This window comes from Myxocyprinus asiaticus, chromosome 19 (assembly GCF_019703515.2).
Source record: "Myxocyprinus asiaticus isolate MX2 ecotype Aquarium Trade chromosome 19, UBuf_Myxa_2, whole genome shotgun sequence".
In the NCBI taxonomy this organism is placed as follows: domain Eukaryota; kingdom Metazoa; phylum Chordata; class Actinopteri; order Cypriniformes; family Catostomidae; genus Myxocyprinus; species Myxocyprinus asiaticus.
In genome coordinates, this window is record NC_059362.1 from 43,122,482 (window position 1) to 43,141,609 (window position 19,128).

The window sequence follows — 19,128 nt, forward strand, 5'->3', positions numbered from 1 at the left end:
TGATTTCATTTACTAAAAAAGAACTAAAGCAGGTGTTGTACCATAAAGGCCTTTCCTGGCCGGGTTGACGATCGACAGATCGTTACAGGGGCTTCCACCAATCACAAGATCAAACGGCCCCCACTCTTGAATCTACAGAGAAATCACACAAAACAAACAGGAGAAAGGGATATTAAAAGTGTGCTCAAGAGAACAGAGTGAGAGCGATAGAGAGACACACACTCACATGTTTGCGTGTGACATTCCTGACATCCCCCACATATGTGATTCGTCCCTGGTGTCGTACCATCCCGACTGTGATGGAGTCTTCACACACCTCTGACGCAACATAGCGCTTCACCTGTATACCCAGATCCTTCAACACCAGCAGCCCTGAGACACACATGGATTATTATCAGTGTTCAAACACAAGCAACACCTCTGCTTTCACACACACCTGTGCAGTAACAGGTCGACAGATGTGATCTCACCTGTAGCGATGCCATCAAATAAAGAGAGCACTCTGATTGGCTGTCTCTTCTCTGCTGCTACTGGTGCATACAACTTTGGAGGCTCCTGAGAGGGAGATTAAGAAAGAAAAACAGATTAGGACAGATACTGCTCAAATGCTTTCAAAGAACTGAATAATATCAGCATTTACGCTTGGTCACTTTTTGCATCTGGATGAATCGGATTGTTATCCGTTGTGTGTGATAGTTTTGCTCACATTGACAACAAATTTTATCCCATTCGCACATGTGAATCAGTATGTTTATATGCACTTTAAAAGTTCGATTTCAGTCACACTAAAGCAATAATTTGTCTTTTCAAAATGTTAAACTGAAATCGCACTGGTCCAATATCCGCCCTCGATAATGCAAACTAAACTGTACCTTGACTTTGTCCAGCATGTTTAAACTCGTGCGACCCCACGCACACACATGTGGACGTTGTTTTTTGGCTTCACTATATGCACCGCATAATTTAATTTCATTTAAACCGGCTGATCTCAGTTCAGGAGATTTTGGGCTGCCAGTAAAGGGTTAAACATTCGATGTACGGAGTCATATGACAAAACAACATGGCGCTGATCACAGCAGAGTTTGTCTTTGGGAGAAACGCCAACAAAACTATATCTGTTAAGAAACACAATGAATAATCATCAATTTTTTTTTTTTACAGTGAAACCTGTTTGAGTCTAAAGAGTCTCTAGTTTCATCCGATACGCCATTTTTTAAATTTGATTGATTAATCATGAATCACTATGCATCTAAACACTATAGTGTACACTATAGTGTACAACAGAACAAGGTTTTCATTAGAAATCCAATATTTAGTGTGCATTTTCAAATTGAGAAAAATGTTGCTTTCAAAGGCTTTAAATGGAGTAAGGATGAAAATACGGTGCATTTCGAACTGTTCTGAGACCAGTGCAGACAGACAGCACACTGGAGGTTAAGTCATGCACTAAATAGGGAGCAAGGGAGCTGTGAATGGACGATGCTGGCCATTACTTGTATCAGAATAAATTATGCTAATTTCTGATTGGTAAAATGCTTCAGCACTGGCTATCACTTGTTGGTTTCACAGTGCAAAGAGAGAGCATTGAAATTTTGTTGCCAAAGTAGATAAAAAAACATTGTAACATAAAAGTCACATTAAGTCAAATAATTTTTTTTTTTGTATAGTTTTTTTATTTGTGCTTTGTTCCAAAGCAGCTTTACAGAAAATCAACTGTAATGTCTGTAACGATGAATAACCAACACTCCTGGAAACATAATAAACAATTTAATAAAAAAAAAAAAAAAAAAAAAAGAAAATCAGACTCTCTATTGCATGCCATTATTTAACATTTCACAACTTAGTCCCGCTGTCCACATACGTGTACATACATTTTTAGGAAATCTATTTACTTTAGATTTATTTATTTTTTTCCCATGTTTATTAGGTGCTACTAGTTGAAAAAATGAAATGAAAAAGGGAAATGGAAAACACACACAGCAGTCACGCTATGGTCTCAGGAGGATACACCTTAATCGGACCATAACTGGCCTCTTGTGTTGTGCGCATGTTTTCTTGAAATACTCATAATAATGTGTTACGGATGTGACAGTTACGGGCACTTCATAAAAAATCATATGGATATCAAAAAGGGATATCAAACAGCCACTGCTCTTTCTTTTACCATGATGATCCTGATAGATTGGCAACTACTGATTTGATCTGTTACGTACTCCAAGCTTACTGCATCTCTAGCTATGTGGGAAGTGATCATTTTGACAAACTTTTTTCAATTTGAATTTTAATATGATTAACATTTATTAACTGATATTGCCGGACACACCACACCGCTCCCTCACTCTGACTGAAGCGCTGAATGCAGAATATATTTAAAACACATCTTTCACGCAAGGCCATATTGTGATTTTAATCTAGATTCAATCAATCGTGCAGCCTTGATTGATCCCATACCGAAGTCTGCATGTTTAAAAGCGTTTTAGATGAACAGATTTTCCTTTTTCCATGTCGATTTTTGTTCCGTCTGTAACACAAGTTCATTTCCTGATCTTAACTGAAAAAATAAATAAATACAATTGTCTGATGTCTGGACTCTATCTGCAGAGGTTTATGATTACACATACAAGTGGTTTGATAACGGGTAATGAGAAGTTTCACGTGTAGACTGCAAATGTCACGTCAGTACAACTGGAATTGCTCAGAGGTGACATGCGACTTCAATTACTTGATTACACATTGTGTCATGTATAGTTGGACACACAGAGGGGTAGGGGTCCCCGAAGAGCATTTCACCGTCTGACCGGGGGACTCCGGGGAGCAGGACACCGTACCGGCAGGTCTTATTAGCCAAGAATAGCTGCTATTCACTTCACTGCCCGTAGCCAGTAACGGCTCACTTTAAGCACTTCGAGACAGATCTTAATACCAGATGTAAATGGCATCATTTAGACACACACTAGATGAACTTACAAAGTCCTGGTCATGGTTGTTGGCGAAGAATAGCTGCAGGCGTGAGGTCCAGTCATCTCTGCGTTTCAGGAGGCCGAACACGTTTTTGCTGCAGCACATGTAACAGTTCCAGGGGTCTTCACTTATCGCTAACTGTGCCGAACCAGAGCCCACGAGCAGATCCACACACTCCACACAGAAACACCTACACACAATATTTTTTACAATAATTTTAAAAAAATGATATAATATTTAGTTAAATACTGCTGAATATCACTATGTTTCCATGCTATTTAAATCTAGCTGTATTGGTTGTATTCATTGGTGTGAATGTACAGTATTTGTGTTAACAATAGATTTTACAAAAGGGTAGCTTAACTGTCAGTGGCGAATACTCAAACCAGCCCATCTGGCACCAACAATCAACCATGCGATTATCTAATCAGCCAATCATGTGGCAGCAGTGCAGTGTATAAAATCATGCAGATACGGGTCACGAGCTTCAGGTAATGTTCACATCAACCATCAGAATAGGGAAAAAAAATGTGATCTCAGTGATTTGGACCATGGCATGATTGTTGGTGCCAGACGGGCTGGTTTGAGTATTTCTGTAACTGCTGATCTTCTAGGATTTTCAAACACAACAGTCTCTAGAATTTACTCAGAATGGTAAAAACATCCATTGAGGGGCAGTTCTGTTGATGAGAGAGGTCAACAGAGAATGGCCAGACTGGTCCGAACTGACAAAGTCTACGGTAACTCAGATAACCGCTCTGTACAATTGTGGTGAGAAGAATATAATCTCAGGTTCTGCGGGTTGGCGCTGTTTTGGCGGCACGAGGGGGACCTACACAATATTAGGCAGGAGGTTTTAATGTTGTGGCTGATCGGTGTACATATATATATATATATATATATATATACACACTGCATAATGGATAGTCGCATAGATCACCAACTGCCTTGCGATCGATATTTTCAATGAATGCATGTTATTGCCAAACAGTTTCTTTTTCACCCAATTTGGAATGCCTAATTCCCAATGCGCTTTTAAGTCCTCGTGGTCGCGTAGTGATTCGCCTCAATCCGGGTGGTGGAGGACGAATCCCAGTTGCCTCCGTGTCCGAGACCGTCAACCCGTGCATCTTATCACGTGGCTTGTTGAGCGTGTTGCCATGGAGACATAGCGCGTGTGGAGGCTTCCACCATCCGCCATCCACTGCGGCATCTATGCTCAATCCACCACGCGCCCCACCGAGAGCGAACCACATTATAGCGACCACGAGGAAGTGACCCCATATGACTCTACCCTCCCTAGCACCTGGGCCAATTTGGTTGCTTAGGAGACCTGGCTGGAGTCACTCAGCACGCCCTGGGATTCCAACTAGCGAACTCCAGGGGTGGTAGCCAGCATATTTTACCACTGAGCTACCCAGGCCCCCCAAACAGTTCTTATTTAATCGTGACAACCTATACATCATTAGAAAGGTGCACTCCAACTTTGATATTTTGCCACAGTTTTACTATGTTTATGTTACAGTGAGAGTAATTTCTCTATTTGTGTCAAAATATCAAAACATCAAAATGACAGTTATGAAAATGAAACATAATAAAGACGCACATACCAATTCAATTGTGTAAACTCCCATTGATTTATCTTTAGCAGGCTTCAGTAAACAACATCCAAATGCCAAATATGGACATTAGATTTTATTACATCATGAATACCTCACAGGCCACATGACAGTGACTTCCAGCTGTCATTTGGTCCATGCTGCATATAAAGAATATGCTTTCTGTCTCATTCTATGAATAGAATCCATATGAGAACAGTAAAAATCCCTCACAACGCTGAAACTTCTTCTCCGTCTTGCCTGCACTTGTCTCCAGTCTGCCAGGAGACAGATGACGTGAGCTCTGCTGTCTTCACCCTCATTGGTTGTCGCTCGTCATTTGCATCAAGTTTACATTTTCTCAATTTTCTTGTTGCTCTCCACGGTGATCTCCGTCGCCAACGGCCGGGGCAGCTCGTGTCGCCGGAAGTCGCTGTGCTCTCATTGAAAATGAATGGGATCATCTTGCGTGATGTCGCTGGCGGTGTGAATTGGGCTTACCGTACGTTTCCACTGGCGCAGAAAAACTCAATGCCAGAGAGCTGCCACTTTGGGGTGTGTTACAGCAGATGTGGGCTGTCTTCGCAATCGCATACTTCCCATACTACTTTTACTGCTTCTGCCACATCAGTCTATGGCAGAAATAGTAAGAGCAGTATGTAGTAAGTCCATTTGTGATTAAAGAACTGAATTCAGCAGAAACTGCAGCATTTTCTTCATATGTTGAAGTGTTTATGACAGATGTCACTGCTGTTAGCCCACAGTAATTGTCTCCCGCCTGGCGTTTTTCATTCCTCATTTGCATAAAGCAGAGGAATTTCAACATTTTTGATGCTCTCGACCGCCCTCAATGCTTTCTCCGTGCCACTGGAAATCCCACAATCCACCTCGAGAGCGTGACTTCCATATGAATGAACTGAAAACGTTTGCTCATCTTTGGTCACAACACGGCAATGGAAACGCATGGTTACCGTATGGATACTCCGATCAAAACAGCTCTCACGCAAAAGAGCTGCCACTTTGGGGCATGTTACAGTGAATTTGGGCTGTCTTCGCAGCATAATGCATATACATAGCCATACTATGCACCTGTTACCCTCTGTTATTGTATTTTATGCTGAATTAAAAAAAATAAAATAAAATAAAAAAAGACGAAGAATTTATGTCAAGATCATGAAAAAGGTTTCTCTCTCGATTGCTCACTCACAGTCACACATGCAAATTTTTCTACTCCAATAACCAAACAAGTAACAGACGTTTGTGCTGTCTCTATGCATGATGCTTAAACAGTGGGATAAGAAAGTTGTTCTACACACAAAAGTGTTTTAGGGATTTTCATTTGAAAATATGTATATGGTTTATTTTAATGTTTTTGAGTCACTGAAAATTTCCTAAAACAGTCACAGCGATATCTTACCATCCGTTCTCTTCTTTTTTAAAGAAAGTCAAAAGATTTGCTTGAACTGTTGGCCCTTTTGAAAGTGTTGTTGCATTACCTTTATTACCTTAATTTTGCCGGTGTTTTCAGAACATCAGCGCCTTTTCGCAATGGAGAGAGAGCTCACACGCTAATGGTTGTCAGATTGCACAACTAAAGTATAACACTGGCAGAATATTTCCAAACTGTGCAAGTGTAAAGATCTGATTGGGGGATTGCCTCTCTTGAAATCTGGCAACCCCAATTATGTCAAAATCTAATTTATCTGTTATTCATCAAACGTAGAGAATTAAAATATTTTATCTGAATAATTAGTTCTTAGTAATACATGACACAATTGCTCTAAAGGAGATGGTAAGCAGGGGATGGTGGAATTAAACACTACCGGTCAAAAGTTTTGAAACACTTTCTTTCAATCTTAATCTTTTGATCTGAAGGTGTATGCTTAAATGTTTGAAATTAGTTTTGTAGACAAAAATATCATTGTGCCACCATATTAATTTATTTCATTATAAAATTAAAATGTAATTTAAAAAAAATAGAAAGTTTTTGAAATTGATGACTTGGACCAAATAATAAAGAAAAGCAGCCAATAAGTGCCCAACATAGATGGGAACTCCTTCAATACTGTTTAAAAAGCATCCCAGGGTGATACCTCAAGAAGTTGGTACATATCTGCAAATTCTAGGCAAAGGTTGACTACTTTGAAGATGCTAAAATATAACACAGTTTTGATTTATTTTGGATTTTGTTTAGTCACAACATAATTCCCATAGTTCCATTTATGTTATTCCATAGTTTTGATGACTTTACTATTATTCTAAAATGTGAAGAAAAATAATTATAATAAAGAATGAGTAAGTGTTTCAAAACTTTTGACCGGTAGTGTATATATAATTTTTCTGTCATCATTATTATAATCAAATTTTTTTATTTTATCCCCTTTTCCCCCAATTTGGAATGCCCAATTCCCACTAATTGGTAGGTCCTCGTGGTGGCGCAGTTACTCACCTCAATCCAGGTGGTGGAGGACAAATCTCAGTTGCCTCCGCTTCCGAGACCGTCAATCCGCGCATCTCAACACGTGTCTCGTTGTGCACGACACCGCGGAGACTCACAGCATGTGGAGGCTCATGCTACTCTCCGCGACCCATGCACAATGTACCACGTGCCCCACTGAGAGCGAGAACCACTAATCGCGACCACGTGGAGGTTACCCCATGTGACTCTACTCTCCCTAACAACCGGGCCAATTTGGTTGCTTAGGAGACCTGGCTGGAGTCACTCAGCAGGCCCTGGATTCGAACTTGCAACTCCAGGGGTGGTAGTCAGCGTCAATACTCCCTGAGCTACCCAGGCCCTCACATTTTAGCTTTTTTTTTAATTTACATATTCTTCATTCTATCAATTAATATTGTCATGAAATTGCATAGACAGTATAATAATGATATAAGCTGTCACTGTTTGAAATAATGTGAAAATAGTCCCACAGACACCCTACAACAACCCCTACCCCTAACCTTACCTTACAATAAATGACCATGGTTTTACTACAGTAAGCATGGTATCACCACAATATTTTGTAGTAAAATCAAAGTAACCACAAAATTAAACATGTTTACTATATTAACACCATATTACTGTAGTAACACCATGGTTAACTGCATTAAAACTATGGCTTCCGCCAAAAAACATGGTTACTACAATATTACGACCATGGTTAATTTTACTTGGATCAAATGTTTTTTTTACACAGAATTGAACCCGGGTCGTCCACACGAGAAAAGCACAGTAACACCATCGTTACACCCCAGACCACTGCAGCGACACAAAGGGCACAGTTTATCTGCAAATTACATGTTTCCACCAGACTATTGGAGTGCAAATAGCCGTGCTGTGTGTCAGGTACTATTTATACCTAGTGCAAATAATCACACCGTTACAAGTATTTACACCGAGTTTAAATTAGTTTGTTTATCAAGCGCTAAAACTTTAAGTAACTTTAACTAAAATTCTTCAAGAATAGCGGCAGTTCAGCGAGCGCCGCACGGAAGTGTTTCAGTGTAGTGCACATTAACGACAGAGTCGCCGAATAGTTGCTTTAACGTATTTGTGCTACTGTATGTGTGATTAGAATTAATGTTTCTTTTTACCTATTGATCAACAACTGACTGTAAAGAACACAAAGGATATTAAGAGACACATTATTCAATGAAAGTGGAGTGCGTGGATCTCGTCTTTGATGAACACACGTTACATTTAAAAAACACCTGTTTTAATTTTCAAGGCAATTTTCCAGGTATTCAAGTACATACATTTCTAAAAGCTAAATTCAAGCACTTTAAGAACCTTGTGCGAACCCTCTAAACACACTTTCAAGGAGGAAAGAAGAAAGTACATCATTAATATCACTGCTTAATAAGCAACAGTTTGAAAGTAGCCTCATCACACACATACCTGCAGCAGTTGTTGTTTCCACACATGAGCACTTCTCTTCCTCCACAGCAGATGGTGCAGTACGACTGATAACCGTCATCATCGTACTGATACGCACACTCCAGGAAACAGTTCTGCAGAGGTACAAAACACTTGCTAAGTCATTATACATAACACCTCAGAAGTAATCAGCACTGACAACATTGATTGACAATCAGAAATGTGTGTGTTCGTGTGTGTACCTTGCAGCTCTGGCACATGGCTCCGATAAAAAGAGGGTGCTCTAGTGATACGTTCAGACTTCCACAGGAAATACAGACATCTGTATACAAATGACATCATCACATAGAGCCACAGCTTCATGAAACACAGGCTATGTATGGAATAGCACGCTACCCTACTACTCATACAATGTCTGCAGTATGTATGATAATGTGCACGGTATGCAAATGTTCTGTATGCATATAATACCTGTAGAGTGTCCTTCTACAGTTGCCAAAATGTATAGTAACAGAGCATACTGTGCAGGGTGTCCCATAATGTAATATTTACAGTATGATGTATGATAGTATTCCAACAGTAATCCATTCCAAACAGTTTGAGGCTGCATCCCAATATGTATATTATCTACTATATAGTATGCATTTCAAATAATAATATATCACAAATAGTATGTTAATAAACTCTGGTGCATTTGTGGGCTGCCGCCCGCAATTTTACACTCAAATTTAAATGTTCACCATTCACACAAACTATGGACTAATTGCAAAAAAATTCATCTAATTTTTAATATGACTACCCTCCCTAGCAACTGGGCCAATTTGGTTGCTTAGGAGACCTGGCTGGAGTCACTCAGCACGCCCTGGATTCGAATTTGTGACTCCAGGGGTGGTAGCCAGCGTCAATACTCGCTGAGCTACCCAGGCCCCTTAGAGAATAGATCATAAATATAAGTATATTTTGCACTCGCAGAAGTATAACCAAGTGAAAAAACACATTTACAAAATACACTTTTATTTAAGATACATTCTCTTAAAGCAAGTCTAAATATCTTATATGTTGCTTCTCAGGTAAATGTGTCTTGTTTTAAGGATTTATGGAAAACAAGACAAAAACACTGTCCACTACCAATATGGTTTTTTTGCAGTGAATTTCTTTACTGAATTAAACTTAATAAATAGTATTTTTTTCCCTTTAATTCAGTGAATGTCATTTAGAGATATTTTTAAAAGATTTTGTCCTTTTTATTGTTAGTAAGCATGTTTAATAAAAGCTTTTAAGTCAGGGCACAAGCTGAATAATCGATTAAGAGCTAATGATTAATCGTTGCAATAATCGCCGAATAGTCGAATACTCTTTCTAATAATCGTTAGATTAATCGATTATCAAAATAATCGTTAGTTGCAGCCGTACAGTTAAGTAATTAATGGTTTCTTTAAAAGTTTAGGTGAGTTTCTATAAAAAGAAAAAGTAAATTCCAGGGGTCAAAGGTTATGCCCAAAAGCAAACTCACCTTCAATATTACGACATTTCTGCCTGATCTCATACACAAGTCTCTCTGAGAAAAAAACACAAACCACAATGTCAACAATCATTGCTATTTTGGGAAACGACTCATGCGGAGAGTTTATTTGTGAACGTGTGTGTTTATATCAGTTTACATTTGCATGCGTATGTGTGACATACCTCTGGTTCCTTCATCTATAATCTCTTTGATTTTGGGTTTCTCCACGCTGTTCTTCCTGGGTTTCTTTGCAGCGGGTGGAGCTGTGTACGCAGCAGCCTCAGGCTCCACCCACATCTCTGGATACACCTCAGTATACGGGTTCCGCTCAGCTAGGAAACATGCAGACAAAATCACAAATTAGATCTGTTTAATACCTCAATTGTTTCTCCTAGGCAGCAATGACATTAAAAAGAGAACAAATGAAGACTTTTTTTCAGTATACGGCTTTTCTGATTTTTCAAATAAAAATTAATAAACAAATGAAAAAACTGTCATCTCTAATGTGTCTTCTCTAAAGTTTCAGGAAAGATCTCAACAATGTCTCAAACTGTGCTTAGATTAGCCAAGATACCAAAGTCTGTGATCAAAATTTACGTGTGTCTATTTTCTATTGTTCTACTCTACAAAAAAATAATTTACTTGTAAATTTTCTTGTCTATGTAACAATTCTTCAAATAAGATATATTTCTCAAGAAGCAAAATTGTGTAAAATAATTAGACTCATTTTGAGAGAAAAAAAGTTAAGTTTACCTGTTTTTTTCTAGTTTAAAGCATACATTTAGTAATTTATATTTTATGTTAGATTTGTCTTATTTTAAGGATGTTTTAAGGATAAATACAATATTTTTACTGGAATACAAGACAAAAATATGAAATACTGAAATTAAATACAACTGAGATTTTCATTAAATCTACTGAGCAAGAGCAGCTCTGACCAATAAAGTCTTGGTTTGTTTATGAATAAATAATATATGTTGTGTAGTTTTTGTTACCTGGTGGTGGCTCCAGGCCTTTGGCTCCAGAGGGGGCGAATCCAGCACTGGCCCATTCAATCATCTGCCTCGTCTGCAGTTCCACACTCTTCCCAGATTCAGAGTCATCCGTGGACACACACACAGGGAATGGTTTACCAGCACGGGTGCTCGCCGTCTGCAAAGATATCCACAACATGAGAAAAGATGCACACACACAAAGTGTATATTGTGTGAACACTTAATACTTCAAACCTGTCAGTTGTTAGACTGAATTTAAGGACATTTTATACAATTATACACATTACATTCAGAAACACACACAACACTGACCATGGCAGATGGCCTACCACCCCAATCCACTTTTTTGGGAATAGAAGTTCCGGACTATGAGGCTTCAGTCTGGCCATCAGTCTACCAACAATTTCCTTCAGGACTTCATATTTATCTCCATATTCCTACCCAGTCTGCAGCCAAGGTTTCTTCCTATTCAATTCCACATGAAGAATGGAATGGAAACCGTTCAACTTTGAAATTAGAGATGGATCAACTTGTGTTGAAGATGAAACAGTTGATTACAGAGGAGCTTAAGAAAGTGACTGCTACTTTGATGTCAGAGTTGTATTCCAGAGTCATGCAGCTACAGTTTGAATTTAAACGGGACATCACAACCACACTGAACTCTCTACAGTACCTTCATCAGCACCCACCTAAAAAAAAAGACTACACACAACTTCAAACCTTACATTTACACAGCCATCAGCCCAACAACCAACCAGCATGGGAAGCTCAAGCATCGGCCTCTCCCTTTTAACTTGCATTCCTCCCCCTTAACCCATCACCATGTCTCCACAACCTGAAAATAATCCACCATGCCATACCAAGGAGATCAACTCTCAGGGGAGTAATTGCCGGATACGGCAAATGGATCGGGTTCACATCCCAGGCAGCCTCATTCCACGGGTCCTCCAGCACTCTCATACTAAAACCACGGGTGACCATTTAGGAGTCTACAAGACCTTCAAAAGACTTGCAGAGATTGCACTTTGGCCAACAATGTGGACTGATGTGAGAAGGTATGTGAAGGGATGTTAGTGTCAGATTGACAGGAAAACCCGCACTGTCCCACATTTCATTCAACATAATTCGTCCAGACTGAAAACACACTTCAAAAAGAAAAAATGTAAGAAAAGGAACGACTCCTGGGAAGTCTTCCAAATACCACAGGTGAGACATCTTCAGTATTTGCCAACCATGGGTTGTTGGGCGGGGAGTGTGGCAGAGTGAAAAGGTGTCCTGCCACTTTACAGACACCTTCCTTGATGCCCAGTTCCTTCTTGTGACTTTTCCTCTGCGCTCCTGCAAGCCAGTACCTCACTCACAGGTACATGTAAACACCCCTGACCCAGCACACTCCAGTTCACTAATTTCAGAGCAACTGAACTCTCTCCCACGCACAAATTCACACATATACCGCTCACACACACCTACACTCATTGTAACTGTTTGCTGTGGAAATTGTGTTTGTTTGATTTATTGGATAGTTTAATTGTTTGGTTTTGTTGGCCATTGTTTAGAATAAATGTGTTAATACGTTGAATTACAGACACTGGTGTCCCTTAATGGTCATTATCCACCTTTGTTTTAAAGAGATTTCTTTTAAGTGACAATTTCCCAGAATTCAACCAATGTCACTTTCATCGCTGTGACTGGTGGCTTGTTTAGAGCTATCCTGGGCTCTCTTATTTTTTCAGTTTGTCTGCTAGCAATGTACAACAGTGTATTTACAATACTGTGCAAACGTTTTCGGCACTTGTGAAAAATGTTGCATAGTGAGGATGTCTTCAAAAATAATGCCATAAATAGTTTTCATTTATCAATTAATGTCATACAAAGTCCAGTAAACATAAAAAAAAGCTAAATCAATATTTGGTGTGACCACCTTTGCCTTCAAAACAGCACCAATTCTCCTAGATACACCTGGACACAGTTTTTCTTGGTTGTTGGCAGATAGGATGTTTCAAGCTTCTTGGAGAATTCGCCACAGTTCTTCTATCTATTTAGGCTGTCTCAATTGCTTCTGTCTCTTTATGTAATCTCAGACTGACTCTATGTTCAGTGGGGGCTCTGTGGGGGCAATGACATCTGTTGCAGGGCTCCCTGTTCTTCTATTCTAATCTTTTCTATTTGCAAAAGTAATGTTTGGGAGTCTAACATTTATATTTCCTATTGATACACTAAAGCTGACGATATAAATAACCATCTTAAGACAAATGCTTTTGTGAAACATCTTAAGTGCCTAAAACTTTTGCACAGTACTGTGCATGCATCACAGGGGATTTAATGCATTTCATTTTTTCTGAAAGTCATGAAAAGTTCCACCACAGTGTCATGTCCAGCACTCCTCAAATTCTGTAATGTGTTTAATAGAATTCTGTGGTGGAAATGACACTGATGAAAATGACATTGTTAATGTTTTTGAAATAAAACTGCTGAGGCTAATTTCATAGCTAGCATTTTATGTATCCTACATACACAAATGAATACTATTTTTACACTATTTGCATAATTTTGCAAAATTACAGCTTGATTAGAAATGACGGCCAATAAAAATATTTACTCAAGTGATATTTCCCTTGATTTTGCTTTGTTTTCTTAAAAAGTCACTTGTCTCATATTAAATCTCAAGCATGCTCTTCACTGACACTTTTGTCAACTTGGTTAAAAAGTAAAATGACTTTGGAAAAACTTTATTAGGGTCAAAACTGTTTGGTGGAAATTATGCCACAACTGTGAGACAGTCGTAATATTTGAAAAATTGATGGAAATTATTTTTGCGCAATAAATATTAAAATGGTTTGTGTTTATTTCACTCTTTAAGTTATCATAGTTTAAAATATAATACTAATTTGCATTTTTATAATGGATTTTCATAGTTTAATATTGAAAGTCTGGGTCTGGGACAAGGCTAAAACAGTCAAATCTGTATATATATATAAGAAGGCATTTGAAAAGTATCAAAAATAAATGTAGGTCTGGTCAAAAGTTTCCAATTCAGTTTTAATGTGACCTTCATTTAACAAAAAGTCAAACATTTTACTAAACATCAACCCCAGGGACATGAAAGTGCCCGAACATGCCGATTGTTTGCTTGTGTGTGACTTGCCTGTAAAACTTCGTAGATAGCTTTTCTGTACATGGGCTGTTTGTTGTAAGTGGGCTGATGGAAAGAAGTGCAAAATGAGCTCAAGGGTAACAGCTTCTCCACACACACCTGTGAGAAAATGGGAGAATGTTTATATGGAATGTTTGTTAAAAGCACTCATTAATTATTCTGGCTTCTGATTGGTTGACTGACTCACCACTGAGAATTTGCCATCTCCAAACCACATGACCCAGCGTGTCCCTTCAGCCGCTCGACTGCGACCCGTCATCCACCATGACACGATCCGCCCGGGCCACCAGGAGAACCCCCGTAACTTGCCCCAGACAAGCTCTCCAATGCCGAACCCACGGCCATCCTGACACACACACACACAGCATACAACATATCATGAACATCATACTATAGAATATTACGGGTTAAATATAATGTAAGACATATGGTCAACTGTCAGTTACTTAAAAACACAGTTTTGACTTGTCTGTAAGTTTATAAAAACACACTTACAGTAATGCATTTACTGGAAGTCTATGGGGCAAGTGTACCAAAGGGCTTAAAGGAATGTTCCATGTTCAATACAAGTTAAGCTCAATTAACAGCATTTGTGGCAAAATTATGATTATGAATTTAGACTCGGTCCTCATTTATTAAAAATAAAATAAAAATGGTATTACAGTCCGGCACTTATAACAGAAGTGAATGGGGCCAGTCCGTTAATGTTGAAATACACATTGTTTCAAAAGAACAGACACAAAAAGTAAACATTATACATGTTGACATGATTTTAGTGTGACCTTACCTGAGTAAAGTTTTATCCAATATTACAACTTTTTTGTCATGACAATGAACCCCTGTAATCCCACTATTGGCTATAATTTGCTAAGTGATTCATTGATTCCCAGTGTTTAAAAGAACCATCAAAGCACCTTTATTTTTCAAAGTGAACAGCAGATTTTCACCTCATAATCCATGTCCATCCCTGAAGCTCGCGCAATCACTTTGTTAACGCAGGCGACAGGAGGTGGCTCAGGCGTTGTGGCAACCGTTGGGGAGGCGGGGTCAGTGTGCTGCTGTTGGGGTGTGGCCATGGATGAAAGATTGATCGCTGACTCCTCCTCTTCTTTCTGAGAGCCCACTGCTGATTGGTCGTCCATTGTGTCATTCATGACAGTCCCCAGGTGGGTTTTGTCCTGCTGAAAGACACAAACAAAAACAAACAGGACTGCTGATTGGTCAGTCCATCATTTCAGTTGTGCTAAATGTTAAATATAGTTAAAAATCCAACAAAAGCCTGATTCTGTGGTCTGTTAATCATTTTGTATCGATTGGAGGAAGAGCTCTGTCTTTGTGTATAACTAGCGTGAAGAACTCGGGAGTGTTTCAGGAGTGTGAGACATTGAAACTTTCATAGCTTTGAGCAGCTGTTTCCTCTTGTGTGCCCTTTGGCAAGAAGGTCATAAGCTCCTCACATGACCTTCAACCCTAATAAACGGCCAACCACAGGGCAGCTAATCGCACGCAAACACAAAGAAACTGAAATACAGAGAGACTGGACTGTTTGATGGGTCAATGGAGACTCAATTAAGTCACAAATGGCAAACCTCATAAGAAATGCACAGGAGACTAGACTAGACAATTAATCCCAAAGTGTTTTTCCCAATCATTTTTTCCATAGGTATTTCATCAAAGCCATGAACCAAACCAACCAGCTCCGAGGTGAATCACAACACTGCACATGTACTTGATGTCTTTAATGAGGGATTGAACTACAATCCCATTAAGCATTGCGAATTACGTAATGGAATTAAAAAATGATGGAAAAACATAAAACTATTGATTTAAAGTTGTTGATTATAAGTTTAGAAACAATACATTTACAGTAAATAGCATAATATTCAAATATATACAAATATGTAAACAGTTTGAGAGTACAGAGAGACCGATGCGATTGCGTTATTCACAGTGAGTCAAGGAAGTTGGCGATCGCTGCAGAGCTCTTTTGCACTAAATTGCCCTAAAATGTCCGGGAATTTTAGCTTTGTCTTTCTAATTGAAGTGCTAACTACAGTACGTTCCCCAACTTTGCAAATTATTAAATAGATCACCTGTATAACCAGCCATACGCTTGCTACGCATTGTCATTTTTTAATAACTTACAATGTTGACTATATCGAGACAATATCAAATGTACAAAGTATCAGGGAAATTCAAACTAATTAAATGAAGGATAGAAATAGACCATGATGGAAATTTTACAACTCAGTCCATCAGATATTTGTAGCGCAACCCCTGTAAAGCTGAAAAAGTCCGAAAATACAATGAACAAGAACACACATCAGGCTATGTGAGGGGAGAAACAAGCCACGTCTCTATTTATATACTATTCATACTAAATATTATGTGACAAGCACAAAACATCAGCCAAAAGAGAGAGTTGGTCAGAAATATGTGATCTTCAGGGAAGTTGACCTGGGCACAGCAGGAGGACTGTGAAGTATAAAGTGTAATAGTGTAAAAAAAATGTTTCGTGACATCTGATCTTTTATGTTGTTACTTTATGTTACTGCATTTGATTCTGTGGTCAATTCTGAAATGTATTAAAAGGTACATCCCATTAAATGTGTTAAAGATAAAGTTTACCAACGCCCCTACTTTCCCTTATTTCTACAGTTGTGCTCAATAGAATTTTATGTTAGCAAGTCGCTAAGCTAATGTTATATTCTAATAATAATACAAAATTTCGTTAATGAAAACTAAATGAAAACATTTTCATTAACGGAAATAATAAAAACTGACATGATGACAAAAATCTGACAAAACTGAAACTAAAGGAAACTAACTAAAATAAAATGTAAATAACCTTAATTTAATTTTGTTGTTAGCTTTTTAACACAGTATCAAGAGAAATTTAATGACGTTAGATATATTTAAATAATACCAGTAAATGATTTATCTTTGGCCTTTAAATGCTAAATCTAAAACTAAAATTAAAACTAACTGAACTGAAACTAATGGACAGACCGCTACATCTTAAGCGCATAATTTTGACATTTTACCATAGACGGAACGCGCAGAATGACCTCTTCCTACTGTTTGAATTGTGCATTGAAATGACCAATGAAAAGATGTTTAATCAGGCTGTATGTTTAACAAGTATCATGTAAGATTGTTTAGAGAAAAAGAGTTTTTCAATGCTCTTGAAAAATGTTCTTGGAGATACGTGTTTTTCATCAGACTGTGACGATATATTCCATTCCCAGTCAAGCAATGTCAATATAAATGAAGAAAGACAATTCATAAGAATTTGTAAATGGGTTGTTTGAAATGCATTAGTTTCCATTTGTGTCTTATGTTTTTTTTTTTTTGCGCTTAAACTACGTCTTTGTTGAATGTCAGGCATATTTCTATGACAACTCTGTATATATGCATAGAAATTGTGGTCCTGAGGACTAATTAGATGTAGGCTGCGTTATAAAGGAAGTGTTCGATATTAAAAGTTATCGAAAGCTCTTTGATATCATCTGCTGGTGAAATCCTCGAAATGCAAATGCAGGAACTGAATTTAGACTTTGCGCCAAGAATAGATCTAATTCTCAGGAAAATAGCAAATTGCGATTTGCGGCACTTTTACTACCTGTGTGTATATTAAAATACAATATACCCACAGGTAGCGCAAGCACTCCCACCCACCCCCACTACAGCATTGTGCTGGCAAGGAAATTGTGTTTAGAATTAGTGCTCTCAAAGAAAGCTGGATAAGACGCACGGTCGCCTAGCGCGGTTACAAAAATGGAGTCCAAAGTTATAAAACAAACGAAAACTAAACAAAATGACTAACTGAATATAAAATTAGACATAAAAACTATATTACAAATCCAAAACTATAATAACCCTGCTTAAAAATACACAATAAATACAGATATGGGGTAAACTAGTCCATTTGCATTTAGATTAATCTGTTTTTTATTACATTTAAGTAACGCAATCTGGGACTGCTTTATCGGTGAAGGATACATATGAGGCTGCCTTAGAATTTAGCCAACATAAGGTATCCTAAAAGGCAGCAAAATGTTGTTGCCTACTTTTTGGAACAGTCTTCATATCAGAAACACACATATGATGCCTTAAAGTGCTGCCTAGGTAGGCGGCTCACTAGGGTTTGGAACAGAGCAACTATCTGGGAATGATTGCCTGTCTTTTTCCAGTCAAATCTCCATGACGATATACAGTAGTGGTTGTGTTGGTGGTTACCCAGCAACCTCTGGCACACAGCCCAGTGCACCCTGGGAAATGCGGTCTTTTACAGAGTGCCTCATTTCCTGTTTCAAACCACAGCCTTCACTCCATTACAGCTCAACACTCCACAAACAACTTCTTTTATTTCATTTAACTACATAAAAACAAATAGAAACTTTTGGCAAATTTGGCTTATGAGTGTCTTAGCTTATCCTACCATGACCAAGTTACTCTCTGACCCCTTGCCTTTCCTGATGACCTTTGGCTTTTGACCACAGTTATGACTAGTTTCACAAGCTTTATGTTCGTGACCCAGGCGTGAGTGACCTCTGATCCCAACCTCACAGTGACCCTAAAGTCTCTTTTCCTCAAACTACTGTGAGCGAGTGTGACTCAGGGTCACTCCGTTTAGACACTTTCACAAACACAAAAACAGCCTAGAAGAAAATGTTATTGCTCTTTTATAGCTCACGAGACATAATGGAGTTCTCATTCATATTTAAGTGTCAACTTTGAATCAGATATTTCTCCTAAAATTAGTCAATTGTTGACACACGTTAAGAGTATAGAGCTATTCAATTAATGTGGATTGCATATCTCTGATCATTTGGTCTTGGGAGAATTTGATGAGAAATGTATTGATGAGTTCATTTTAAAATCTTGGTAAATCTGAGCACAGTCTGAGACACTGCTGATATCTTTTGTGAAACTCTAAACTAGAAGAGACACGTGAGATTTCTGGAGTCTTTTTCTCAGGGGAAAAATCCGAGAAGCAAGACCCAGATTCATAAAAATCTTCATAAGAATTTTTTTTTTAG

The 19,128-nt window shown here is 38.4% G+C and overlaps 1 protein-coding gene across 4 annotated transcripts in view; it reads right to left on the reverse strand.

Annotated features, from left to right (window-relative positions):
- LOC127409611 (DNA (cytosine-5)-methyltransferase 3A-like) overlaps window positions 1-19,128 on the reverse strand; it is a 70,199-nt gene that overhangs the window by 20,868 nt on the left and 30,203 nt on the right. For 3 of the 4 annotated variants that reach the window (XM_051644294.1, XM_051644292.1, XM_051644295.1), the window contains 12 exons: window positions 15,034-15,267; window positions 14,274-14,432; window positions 14,078-14,185; window positions 10,933-11,089; window positions 10,120-10,269; window positions 9,947-9,991; window positions 8,676-8,755; window positions 8,455-8,567; window positions 2,968-3,151; window positions 471-555; window positions 227-372; window positions 42-132 (listed from right to left, as the gene is read on the reverse strand). In XM_051644294.1, coding sequence (XP_051500254.1) covers window positions 42-132; window positions 227-372; window positions 471-555; window positions 2,968-3,151; window positions 8,455-8,567; window positions 8,676-8,755; window positions 9,947-9,991; window positions 10,120-10,269; window positions 10,933-11,089; window positions 14,078-14,185; window positions 14,274-14,432; window positions 15,034-15,267 — 1,552 coding nt within the window. The remainder of the gene's footprint in view (window positions 1-41; window positions 133-226; window positions 373-470; window positions 556-2,967; window positions 3,152-8,454; window positions 8,568-8,675; window positions 8,756-9,946; window positions 9,992-10,119; window positions 10,270-10,932; window positions 11,090-14,077; window positions 14,186-14,273; window positions 14,433-15,033; window positions 15,268-19,128) is intronic. The other variant, XM_051644293.1, reaches the window with a different exon arrangement.